Source organism: Ursus arctos, unplaced genomic scaffold, assembly GCF_023065955.2.
Source record: "Ursus arctos isolate Adak ecotype North America unplaced genomic scaffold, UrsArc2.0 scaffold_27, whole genome shotgun sequence".
NCBI classification, from domain to species: Eukaryota; Metazoa; Chordata; class Mammalia; order Carnivora; family Ursidae; genus Ursus; species Ursus arctos.
This window is the reverse complement of record NW_026622952.1, coordinates 36,573,798-36,586,319: the sequence shown is the minus strand read 5'-3', so window position 1 is coordinate 36,586,319 and position 12,522 is coordinate 36,573,798. Positions and strand designations below refer to the sequence as shown.

General features: G+C 38.7%; 1 protein-coding gene across 3 annotated transcripts in view; it reads left to right on the top strand.

The window, feature by feature from the left end:
- The window catches only part of PDLIM3 (PDZ and LIM domain 3), a 31,043-nt gene extending 25,579 nt beyond the window's left edge, over window positions 1-5,464 (top strand). For all 3 annotated transcript variants that reach the window (XM_026508610.4, XM_044387616.3, XM_026508609.4), the window contains 3 exons: window positions 1,019-1,149; window positions 3,178-3,289; window positions 4,739-5,464. In XM_026508610.4, the coding sequence (XP_026364395.3) occupies window positions 1,019-1,149; window positions 3,178-3,289; window positions 4,739-4,928 (433 nt within the window). In that variant the 3' untranslated portion in view covers window positions 4,929-5,464. The remainder of the gene's footprint in view (window positions 1-1,018; window positions 1,150-3,177; window positions 3,290-4,738) is intronic.
- Window positions 5,465-12,522: the final 7,058 nt, after the last annotated feature.

Genomic DNA, 12,522 nt, shown 5'->3' with positions numbered 1-12,522 from the left:
AAGACTTATTATAAGATAAAATCTTATTACTTCTTTCAGTATTATATAACCACTTTTTATAAATTAAAGTTTTATAATGTTTTAGAGTACTATGTAACTATATCCCAAAATATCTCTTGGGAGGAATATGATAAGATAATAATGGTGTAATGTATCTCAAAGCTTTTTTGCAAAGAATTTCAGATATATAAGATGATGATTTTAAAATATGATGTAGGTAGCAAAAATATGTGCAGAGAGCAACTACCTTTCCTAGATAATGCAATTAAATGACATAAAATAATAAAGCATTTAGTGCCTGACATGCATCTTCTTATTGTTCATCATGAATTACATTTGTAGAATATTAAAATTAAGCTGCTATCATTGTTATAAGTGAATTATAATGTGGCTATTAAAAAACAACGTAGTTGATATAACTGACATATATATGAAAGTTTCTACATTATGTACTTTCACAGACAAGCTGAATTTCTTCAATTTATAAGCAAAACGATACCTTTGCTGTTTTCAGGAGTTAACAAATTAACCTTAAAAACAAAATTAAACCATACCTTTCAGTTTAAAATCAGAAATGAATCTGAATTTTATTGACAATTTTATGACTGAGAATAATCAAACCGGGCTCACTCCTGCACTTCCACCATGTGTATGTTGTCTCTTTTCTGAGGAAAGTTAATTTTGTTCACATTCTAATTTTATATCCATCAGACACGAGTGTTATTTTTTTTTAAATTGCTATCCCCTAACAATCACACTGTACTTGCCCTCTAAAGGACTCTGCCAGATGGAGAAGTGCTGATGTGACTCCCAGGTTAACGGGTGATATCATGAAGGTGACCCATGTGAATTCATATCGTATTTTTAACTGTAATAGAGATTGACTTGAAAATGCTGAATCTTTGCTCAGGAGTTACTGCAAATAGTGGTTATTGCTTATTCATGTCTTGTGGCTTCTTGCACATTCCATGCCGCACAAGGCTCCTGACACTGCTTCACATGCCGTCCTGTGTTTCAGTGAACCCACGGCCTCGGTGCCGCCCCAGTCAGATGTGTACCGGATGCTCCATGAGAATCGGAATGAGCCTACTCAGCCCCGCCAGTCGGGCTCCTTCAGAGTGCTCCAGGAATTAGTGAATGATGGCCCTGGTGAGCAGCCGTGACTGTCGCTGGAACAGTACTGATGGAGGGGAGGATGGCAAACATACTGGGAATGAGAGACTAAAAATGGATTTAGTTCAGTGATCGAATGAATCTTTCCTCAGAAAGATTTGGGTGGTGATTGGTTTAGGAAAGGAGCTTCCAGAATGTGTCCAAGTAGCCACCAACCTGATCATAAAAGGACACCAAAGACAAATTCCATCCATATAGTCAAGGGGCTAGTTTGGCTCAAAAATCATAAGTTAGAATTTTAAATGGATATTGCAAAATTTCTTAGCCTCCACCCCCTGCTCCAGGGTGTCATTATCATCAAAAAAAATTTTTTAAGATTTTATTTATTTATTTGACAGAGAGAGAGACAGCTAGCGAGAGAGGGAACACAAGCAGGGGGAGTGGGAGAGGAAGAAGCAGGCTCATAGAGGAGGAGCCTGATGTGGGGCTCGATCCCATAACGCCGGGATCACGCCCTGAGCTGAAGGCAGACGCTTAACCGCTGTGCCACCCAGGAGCCCCTATCATCAAAATTTTTAAACAACACTGAAATGAACCCTTACTATGTTCCAAACCCTGTGCTAAGTACTTTGCATACTCGCACTTAATCCTCCCGATAACCTGTGAGATAGGAACTATTACTTTTCCCTTTTAACAAATGAGAAACTGACAGAGAGAGACACAGCCAGTAAGAAGCAGGACTGAATCTCTAGCCCACTCCTGCTGTCCTCAGAGCTCATAATCTTACCAATGTTTTTGTACCCCGAAAAGATATACACAGTCCTTTAAAAGTTGCACAAAAATGCAAAATGCCTTACTAAGTTGGCTATTAAAAAAAAATTTACAAGTGTTGGTAAACATGTGGAAAAACTCTTTGTTCATGGGTGCTGGGAATACAAAATGGTGCAGCCACTGTGAAAAACAGTATAGTGGTTCCTCAAAAAGTTAAACACAGAAATAACCGTATTATCCAACAATTGCACTCCTGGATATATACCCAAAGAACTGAAAGCAGGGACTCAAATAGATACTCATACGCCAATATTCATAGCAGCTTTATCCTCAATAGCCAGAAAATGAAAATAACACATACGTCTACCAACCGATCAATGGATAAACAAAAAGTGGTCTATCCATCCGATGGAACATTATTCAGCCTCAAAATTGAATGAAATTCTAATACATGCTGCTACATGGATGAACCTTTAAAACATGCTGAGGGAGGGGCGCCTGGGTGGCTCAGTCGTTAAGCGTCTGCCTTCAGCTCAGGGCGTGATCCCGGCATTCTGGGATCAAGCCCCACATCAGGCTCCTCCTCTATGAGCCTGCTTCTTCCTCTCCCACTCCCCCTGCTTGTGTTCCCTCTCTCGCTGGCTGTCTCTCTCTCTGTGTCAAATAAATAAATAAAATCTTTAAAAATAAATAAATAAAAAATAAATAAAACATGCTGAGGGAAAGAGGCCAGACACAGAAAGATAAATATTGCGTGCAACCACTCCTCTGAGGTACCTGGAATAGGCAAGTCATGAAGACACAAAGTAGAGTAGAGGTTACCAGGATCTGGGAGGAGGGGGAATGGGAAGTTACTGTTTAATGGGTGCAGAGTTTTTGTTTGGGATGATGAAAGCATTCTGGAAAGAACTGTTGGTGATGGTTGCACAACCTTGTCAATGTACTTACTGCTACTGAATTACACCTTGAAAAATGGTCAAGATGGTCAATTATATGTTCTGTATATTTTACCACAATAAGAAAAAGCAAAAAAAGGCCAACTGTTCTCCACTCCTTTAGGCATTTTATAACAGCTCCCTCCAAGAGCGACGACAACAAATTTTAACGAGTTCATTTTGGAAAGGCCCTATTTCAGAACAAGTGATGCCTGAGCCTGTCCTACTCCCTTTGAAATGATAGTACTGGCGCAGCTTAAGAATTCCTTAGGTTAAAGTGCACACCTTAAAATAGAAGCGAAGTACAGACTGTAGCCAGCTGTTCCCTCCCCATAAATGGAAGCACTTTGTTTTTCAGACGACCGTCCTGCTGGAACTCGGAGTGTGAGAGCTCCCGTTACCAAAGCCCACGGCGGTGCTGGCAGCACACAGAAGATGCCGATCTGTGACAAATGTGGCAGCGGCATTGTGTAAGTCTCAATTTCAACCCAGGCGTGCACTATAAATCTTGGTATCCGCTCTCGGTTTCCAGTCAGTGACTTCAACTACGTCCACAACATTTAGCACATTTTCACCAGAATTCCTTCAACGTGCCCTAACATTGGCATATAATGTGAGTCAGCAATCTGGACTTATAATTTCAGATATATTCTCATTAAAAAAAAAAACTATCCTCAAAGCATACCTTAAAAATTGCTTTCGAGAAGCATAACTTCACTTCAAAAAGCCCTCCCTTGGTTCATGTCTAGTCTTTAAATACTTCTTCATTTGTACAAACCAACGAAACCAAATACAAGGGTTATCAGGTTGCTCATGAAAACACATTATCTTTAGTCGGTTTCTTAAGTTGCACAAATATTGAAGTATAACTTTTAAAAATACAGTCAGCTTCCATGTCAAGGGCCCTTATGTTTGCATAGCCACACCTGCTAGTTCAAATCTTCAAGCGACCCAGATCATTTCAATCTCTCCACTGCAAACGCCCCACGTGGTCACTTCTCCCACCCCTTTATTCTTTTCCTCTACTATTAGCTCACACACTGCAGCACCATCTGTCCAGTGATCCAGGATTCATCCCAGGAGGGCAGTGGGAGAGAAGCCTGGTTAGAGCAAGGACGGGAATGTGACAGAAAGAAAAAGAAAAAGAAAAAAGAAGAAAAGAAAAAGAAAAAAGAAAAGGAAGGAAGGAAGGAAAGAAAGAAAAAAAGAAAGAAAGAAAGAAAGAAAGAAAGAAAGAAAGAAAGAAAGAAAAGAAAAGAAGGGAAAGAGAGGGAAGGAAGGAAGGAAGGAAGGAAGGAAGGAAGGAAGGAAGGAAGGAAGGAAAAAGAAAGAAGCAGGACAGGCAGCTCAGGAGCAAAGAGGATCTCATAAAACACAATAGTTTATGATGGTACCAAAAGCGATTACTGCTCCTAAGTTGGAGTAAACTGTTTTGACAGTAGAAGTGAGTCCACCCACCCATGGACATTCCATGTCTGCCCTTTGCTCTGTTTTCTCTGTGCCCCATAGAATAGAGGCTGCGTGGCCAAGGCAGAAAGCAATCAGAGGGACTTCTAGTTGTGTAGAAAAGCTTGGTCAAAATCAGAATACTTTGCAGAGGTATTTGTGTTACCTGTATCATGTTTTCCTCTTTCAATGAAACAATCCGCAAAGATCAAGAAGGAAGATCCTCTAACTTTTATAGAAGCGACTTGTTTGAAAAATCTGAAAAATAGTCACAGGTCAACAGCAGAGAGAATCCCGTGATGTGTGATTCTGGTTGTCTTGGATCTCCCTGACGACATCAATCTCACAGCCCTGCTGGCTTCACAGCCGGAGGCTGTTTCCTGGATGTGAAACAGACAACACCGGCCTTATCTGCGGTGTGGTCTCCGTGTTTCTGGCTTTGTGTTTTTCACTTCACCTCCTTTCCTCAACAGCGGTGCGGTTGTGAAGGCGCGGGATAAGTACCGGCACCCGGAGTGCTTCGTGTGCGCTGACTGTAACCTCAACCTCAAACAGAAGGGCTACTTCTTCGTGGAGGGGGAGCTGTACTGCGAAACTCATGCAAGGGCTCGCACGAGGCCCCCAGAGGGCTACGACACAGTTACTCTTTACCCCAAAGCTTAATTCAGTCTTACACAGACCGGAGCACGCACGCACTCACGCACACTTACACAGGAAGACAGCGATGGCTTTGGGCAGAAGGATAGCAAACTGTTGGCTCAAATCTAAAACCAAGGCTTTTAGACGTTTATCTTATTGTTACTGAAGAAAAGGGAGTGGGAGACAAGTGCCTGCTCTAAAAGTACGCGGAAACATAGACTTAGCTATGTTTTGCAGCCGTTTTCTCTCTCTCGGTCTAGCAATAACTTAATGACATTTAAAGCAATAATTTTTTTTATGTCTTACTCCACAATTTATATTTATATTATGACATCAAGAGATTTGGGGGAGTCTAATTATCTTTCCTTAAGAAGCTGATTTTGCAATTGTAGTAAATACCAAGTGATAATATTGTATTCTAACACAACCTGCAATTGTCCGTATCTGCTTTAACTATGATAATGCATGCCAGAAAGAAATTCCCTAGTTTTCTCTAGTTTCATATTCAATTATACCACCAGATACAACATACATAATAAATACATAAAATATTTTTAAAATACCTAATGAAGTTGTCATTCAATGAATTCGAATAAAATCAACATTCCAACAAGAGGGTCCAATCATATCTTGACATGTACACTAATATCTCAGTTATTTTAGGAAAAATGTGGCTTCTTTAGTTTTTATAACTCGTTTACTCTTTCTTATGAGCCCACAATTTCTGAGGATAGGAGGGATATTTAAATCTAAAGGTAATTCAGTCCCTTTCCCATAAAAACAGTTTCTTGTGCTTTGAAACGGTCTCTTTCATTTTATAAATGCTTCTTTCAGATGAAATATTCAGTGAATTCAAGGCTCAGACCTCCCTCAAGTCTGTTTCTTTATGCTCAAAATTTCACCACTGCTACCTCCTCCTTCCCAAGATGGCATCTCCAAGAGGAGACAGTTTCAGGGCCCTCCTGAGGAAGGGAGGGGCTGCTAGTCTCCTGGGGTCCCACTGTATCCACTGCTAAAATCCATGGTTTCACTTGTGGTCTGTTTTCTCCACATGGTTGGGGGCAGGCAACAAACCCACCTCCAGCATCGTCTGCAGAAGTCTCAGCTCAGCCTTCCCGAGTCATGGATCCTTTGCATCTCAGTGAACTCCATCTGGCCCCTGGCTCTGTCTTATCACCTTGCCCCTCACCATGGTGGCCACATAGAAATGCCCCTAACTTGCATGTCTTACCTACTTCCCATGCCCCTCACTGGGGATATATGGGAAACTTCTGAAAATGTCCCCTCCGTGTACAAACCATGCAAAACCGGCAGGATGTGGAAAGGGGGAGGCAGGGACCATCTCAGGCCCTCCGTCTCACCCCCTGGTCACAAATTCACCTCTACCTTGTTATCCTACCCTCTACGTCTATACCCTACCCTATGCGTCGGGAGCAGGTAATCTCCTATTGTCCCAAATGGAAAATAAGGCACATGTTGTATTGCTCTGGAATTCCCCCAAACTTAACTACTTATTTCTGACTCTGACCTGTCTAAGATTTGGATCCAGTGAGAGGAACCACAACACCTACCCGGCCCCTAAGACCTTTGAGATTGCAACTGGAGCCCCTTGCAACAAAACAAATTCATTAACAAAGGCATTAAAATAAAATAAGAAACTTAGAGATCAAAGAAATGAATGTATCCAAAATAGACTATATTTTTTGTTCAGATGTTATTTTAAAATATTTTGTTCTGGGAAGGATATGAACTTAAAAGCTTGGAAGCTAGGGAGAAAATAAATGGTAACTGACTTAGAAAACTCAAGAAAGCTGAAATCCAAAGCAGCAGTGGAGAAAACTGAAAACCAACCCAATATACCCTCCAGAATCTTGCAACGGTGTGGAAATTCACAGCACCAGTATTTCTGGACTCGGGGATAAAAGTGAGTGACTATCAGGAGAAGCAAGTAGAATCTGCCTGCGAAGAATTTAATCCCCAGAGCTGTTCCCTCTCTCACACCTCAGGGCCCTTTCCAGTGGCAGTCTGGTAGGTATTATCTGTAGAAGATTAAGCAACATCTCAACTGGAGTCAGGAAGCACAGCTGAGGATATGTGTACTATACTAAAAAGAGGTTAGATTAAGAATGAAAGACTCATGATAGAAGTGTACATTAGACATTGTACTGTACATTCATGTACATCATATTTAGTACATGGTAGAATAATAATGAACGGCTTCAGTTCATGTGTTTAACAATGAGTTTTTAAAAAAAGGTAGTGTAGGGGCGCCTGGGTGGCTCAGTTAGTTAAGGGTCTGCCTTCGGCTCAGGTCATGATCCAGGGGTCCTGGGATGGAATCCCACATCGGGCTCCCTGCTCAGTGGGGAGTCTGCTTCTCCCTCTGCCCTTCCCTCTCCCACACTCATGCTCTCTCTCTCTAATAAATAAATAAAATCTTTTTTTAAAAAAAGGTAGTGTATTTAAAAAAAAATAGTATAGTTCTAATCTGAAATTCCAGAGAGATATGCTTAAATCTGATAATTCAGACTACATGACCAAGGCTTGTGAAGCATGCCCTGAAGTTGCATGTTCATTACATTTAATCAAAATCATTCTTTCAACAATTAAATCTAGAAATTTCAACATGTAGAGAATAAACAGAAATGAATGCAATAATATGTATATAGAAAACCCTAAAGACTCCACCAAAAATCTGCTAGAACTGATAAATGAATGCAGTGAAGTCAAAGGATACAAAATCAATGCACTGAAGTGTGTTGCATTTCTATACACCAATAATGAAGCAGCAGAAAGAGAAATTCAGGAATCAACTGCATTTACAATTGGACCAAAAATAATAAGATACCTAGGAATAAACCTAACCAAAGAGATAAAAGACCTATACTCTGAAAACTATAAAATACTGATGAGAGAAACTAAAGATGACACAAAGAATGGAAAGACATTGCATGCCCATGGATGGGAAAAACAAATATTGTTAAAATGTCTATACTACCCAAAGCAATCTGCATGTTTAATGCAATTCCTATCAAAATAAGAACAGTATTTTTCACGGAGCTAGAACAGGCAATCCTAAAATTTGTACGGAACCACAAAGGACCCCAAATAGCCAAAGCAATCTTGAAATAGAAAAGCAAAGCAGGAGGCATCATAATTCTAGACTCCAAGATATATTATAGAGCTGTAGTCACCAAAACAGTATGGCATTAGCACAAAGATAAATAGAACAGAATAGAAAACTGAGAAATTATATGGTCAATTAATCTTTGACAAAGCAGGAAAGAATATCCAACAGGAAAAAGACAGTCTTTTCAACAAATGGTGTTGAGAAAACTGGACAGCAACATGAGAAAGAATGAAACTGACCACTTTCTTATACCATACACAAAAATAAATTAAAAATGGATGAAAGACCTAAATGTGAGACCCGAAACCATCAAAATCCTAGAGGAGAGCAAGGCAGTAACTGCTCTGACACTGGCTGTAGCAACTTCTTACTAGATACGTCTTCTGAGGCAAGGGAAACAAAAACAAAAATGAACTATAAGGACTTCATCAAGATAAAAAACTTCTGCACAGCAAAGGAAACAGTCAACATGAATAAATGGCAACCTGCAGAATGGGACAAGATATTTACAAATGACATATCTGATAAAGGGCTAGTATCCAAAATATATAAAGAACTTACAAAATTCGACAAATAATCCAGTTAAATAATGGGCAGAAGACATGAAGACATTTTTTCAAAGAAGACCTACAGATGGCTAACAGACACATGAACAGATGCTCAACATCACTCATCATCAGGGAAATACAAATCAAAACTACAGTGAGATATCACCTCACACCAGTCAGAATGGCTAAAATAAACAACAGATGTTGGCGAGGATGCAGAGAAAGGGCAACCCACCTACACTGCTGGTGGGAATGCAAACTGGTGCAGCCACTGTGGAACACAGTTATGGAGGTTTCTCCAAAAAGTTAAAAATAGATTTGTATTTCCCTGATGCCGATATTAATTTTTTTAAAAAAGTTAAAATTAGAACTACCCTATAACCAAGCAATTACACTTTGTATAAATAGGTGTTTATCTAAAGGATACAAAAATACTGATTTGAAGGGATACATGCCCTCCGAGGTTTATAGCAGCATTATTAACAACAGCCAAATTATGGAAAGAACTCAAATGTCCATAGACTGATGGATGCATAAAGAAGATGTGAGATGGATGGATGGATGGATAGATAGATAGATAGATAGATAGGTAGATAGATAGATAGAGGAATACTATTCAGCCATAAAAAATAATAAAATCTTGCCATTTGAAATGACATGAATGGAACTAGAGAGTATAATCCTAGGCAAAATAAGTCAAAGACAAACACCATATGATTTCACACATATGTGGAACTTAAGAAACAAAACAAGCAAGCAAAGGGAAAAAATAGAGAGAGAAAGAAAGTAAGAAACAGACTCTTAATTACAGAGAACAATCTGAGGGAAGGGAACAGGCAACGGATTAAATAGGTGATGGGGACTAAGGGGTGTGCTTGCTATGATGAGCAGCAGGTGATGTATGGAAGTGTTGAATCACTATATTGTACACCTGGAAATAACATAACACTGTATGTTAACTAACTGAAATTAAAATAAAAACCTAAATAAAAAAAGAAATGACTGCAATATTAAAATTGTTTTTAAATATATAAAGTACAAAATAAAAATAGCACTGTTAAAATGAAAAGGAATTAAAACTTTAAAAAAATGAGAAAATAATATGTCCCCCATACTAGTATTTTGTCCCTCAATAAGTTCACACCAGATTCTACATAGGAATTCATGCCATGAACAGAGAATGCCAACCAGTTTTGATTTAGTTCACAGAATAACATATTTTCTTAGTAAACAGACTAGTCACTGTGTTTATATTTACATGCTTATTAAAGCTAACAATGATTGATGAAACTATCCATTAAGATTAAGTAAGAACTGGGCATCTATGAACTTTGGACTCATGATTAACTAAATTACAGGTTTTTTTCAGAGTAAACACAGGATAGAGCTGCTATGCTCTCTACCAATAGGATGAAGGATGAAATAAAAAACAGTCCTACTTATCACGTGTGTTTGCACCTGTGTAAGCAGAATAAAACATGATGGTTAATGTGACACACAGTTTACTCATCTCTCCGTAAGATAATCTCCAGTTTGTCCAACGTGGGAACACTCCAAGATAAACAGAATGCAACTCTCAGTCTCTTCTATTAACGCCTTTAGTTGCAAAAGTTTGTCAAGTTGACCTCTGAACAGATTTTATTTCCGTCCTAGAAAACTGCTACTTATAACCATTACTCTTTATTATCATGTCATCAGAACTTGATGTTCTCTTACTATTTACGCTGTGCCATCTGAATCATAAGCATAAAAAAGGCGATTCAAAAAAAGAATAAGGTGTTTAGATCATTCAAGTACACAAACCATTTATCTCCTCTAAGTGAACATTTCGAGACAATCCTCTCAAGTCTATCCATTTTGGAGAGCACTCAATAAATATTTATTTGAAAACCTACCAAGTAAGAGATGTTGAATACAAGGCATAACAATATGGACTTCTGAACACTTCGTGTACATTTACAAATGGACATTTTTACACTAATTAGAATGCTTCATGGGCTTAATTTCAAAACAAAGCACCTGTAAGAAGTGGTTGCTTATAACTATTTCCTTTCAAATTTTCTAGTAATATTATCAAACATTCATTTAAGAAGAACATAAAATCAGGTCTCAACATTACCTTTCTAATTGCCTGAAAACTTTTTCTGAAGATTCAGAGAATGTCCAACAACATGCTTTCCTTTCTCAAGGAATAAAGCATGTCAGCATGCTTTAATTTATGAAAACCCAAGGCATGATTCCATTGTCCATTATTCAAAGACTAATACAATATCTGCTCTTAAATCCTAATTGCTACCCTTATCATAAATATCAAGCACAAATGGATTCTAAATTTAGATTATATGAAATGCCAAAAATTTGGGGATGAAAATTATTCCGTTCATTTATTTATTCAATTTTTCACCTGGTGAAGGAGTATACGCAAGTTATTATTTCTGCACCAAAAGCAAAACTATGTTGTGAGTTTGAGAACAACCTCTCATGAGGCCAAATTCCCATCATCTCCTTGTCTGCAGTATAGGGGTTGAAAAACACAGGTATGTGGATTAGCCATCGCGTATATGTGCCAGGGTGTGCGCATACCTCTGGTTCACAAAATCACCGAGGTTATGCAACCAATGTCACTGGATGAAGAGTCTGCTTTAGGCTCAATCACACCCACAGGTGCACTGGCTGCTCAGCCTGCCCTTTCATGCATCTGGGCTCCAATTGCTGCTATCTGAGCTCCCAAAACTCCCAACCATGACCCTTTCAGAACACTACTTCATGTTGCAAAGCTTCTCATTCCCCAAAGTATGTGACCACTTCTTCCTGATGCTAAGCTGCCTTCTGGTTTTTGGACACTAAAAGAGCTGCACTGGCAAGGGCCACTTGGTCATGCTTTAAAAACAGTAAGTTTTCTTAGCTATAAGAAGATACCACTAACGTGTACTTCCAACAGAGCAAATGGATTTGCAATAAGAAACCCATATTCCTTGCTTGACTTCAGCTGTGACCTATGACATGAGTCAGAGGTAGTGTCCATGACCATTGGAACAGAATGAAACCTAAACTGAACCACGAACCTAGCCACATTGGTAGCATACCCTCACTGAACAGAACGTGCAGCCGGTTAACGCTGATAAAGACAACGTCAAGCGCAGGTCAGGTCTGAACTGTTTGGGGTGGTAGAAGTCTCAGAGATCATCCAGTCTACCTCCCTTGTTCTGAAGATAAAGGAGTTAAAGCCCAGGGGCAGAGCTACAGTTAGAATCCAGATCCTTCTTCAGACCTCTTTCCACAAGAACCTCCTTACTTACTCATTACCTAATATTTTTATTATTCCACACTACTTTTCCTAGCACTTATGGAAGAGATTATTTTTATTATAAAGAGAACAAACATGGACTACAAGTTAATACTGATATAAATAAACAAAACTACAGAGCGAAAGAAATGTAATAGTGTTTAGAATTCATAGGTTTAAAGATGTCCGAGACATATTACTTGTCACTAGGGAATATTAGTGAGTTTAAATGCGATTCTTTCTAATTGTGTAGCCTTGTACAAAAGTTAAGCTCTCTGATACTTTTCCTCATCTGTAAAATGTCTATTTGGCAAAGTCATAAGAATTAGATATAATGTATAAATGTGACTGGTGTTATGTCATGAATTTTGTAAACATTCAATTAAAAATCTACACACTCAAATAAAATACATATAGTCAGTAAAGGTACCTTAGTGCTCTTTATAGCTACAAGATTATAACCTACAGTTTCAGTTATTGTTATCATTCTTTGTTATCATTCTTTGCCTTTGCTTGAGCAACCAGAATTTTTACTTGGGTTCAACTTTAATTCCATTAGTCTTCTAAATCCTTAGAGTACATAAGAATTGCTTTGAACTTACCATTGAGTATCTAACAGAATATTGCCAGTGAGTCTTTGGTGGAGTCAGGTTC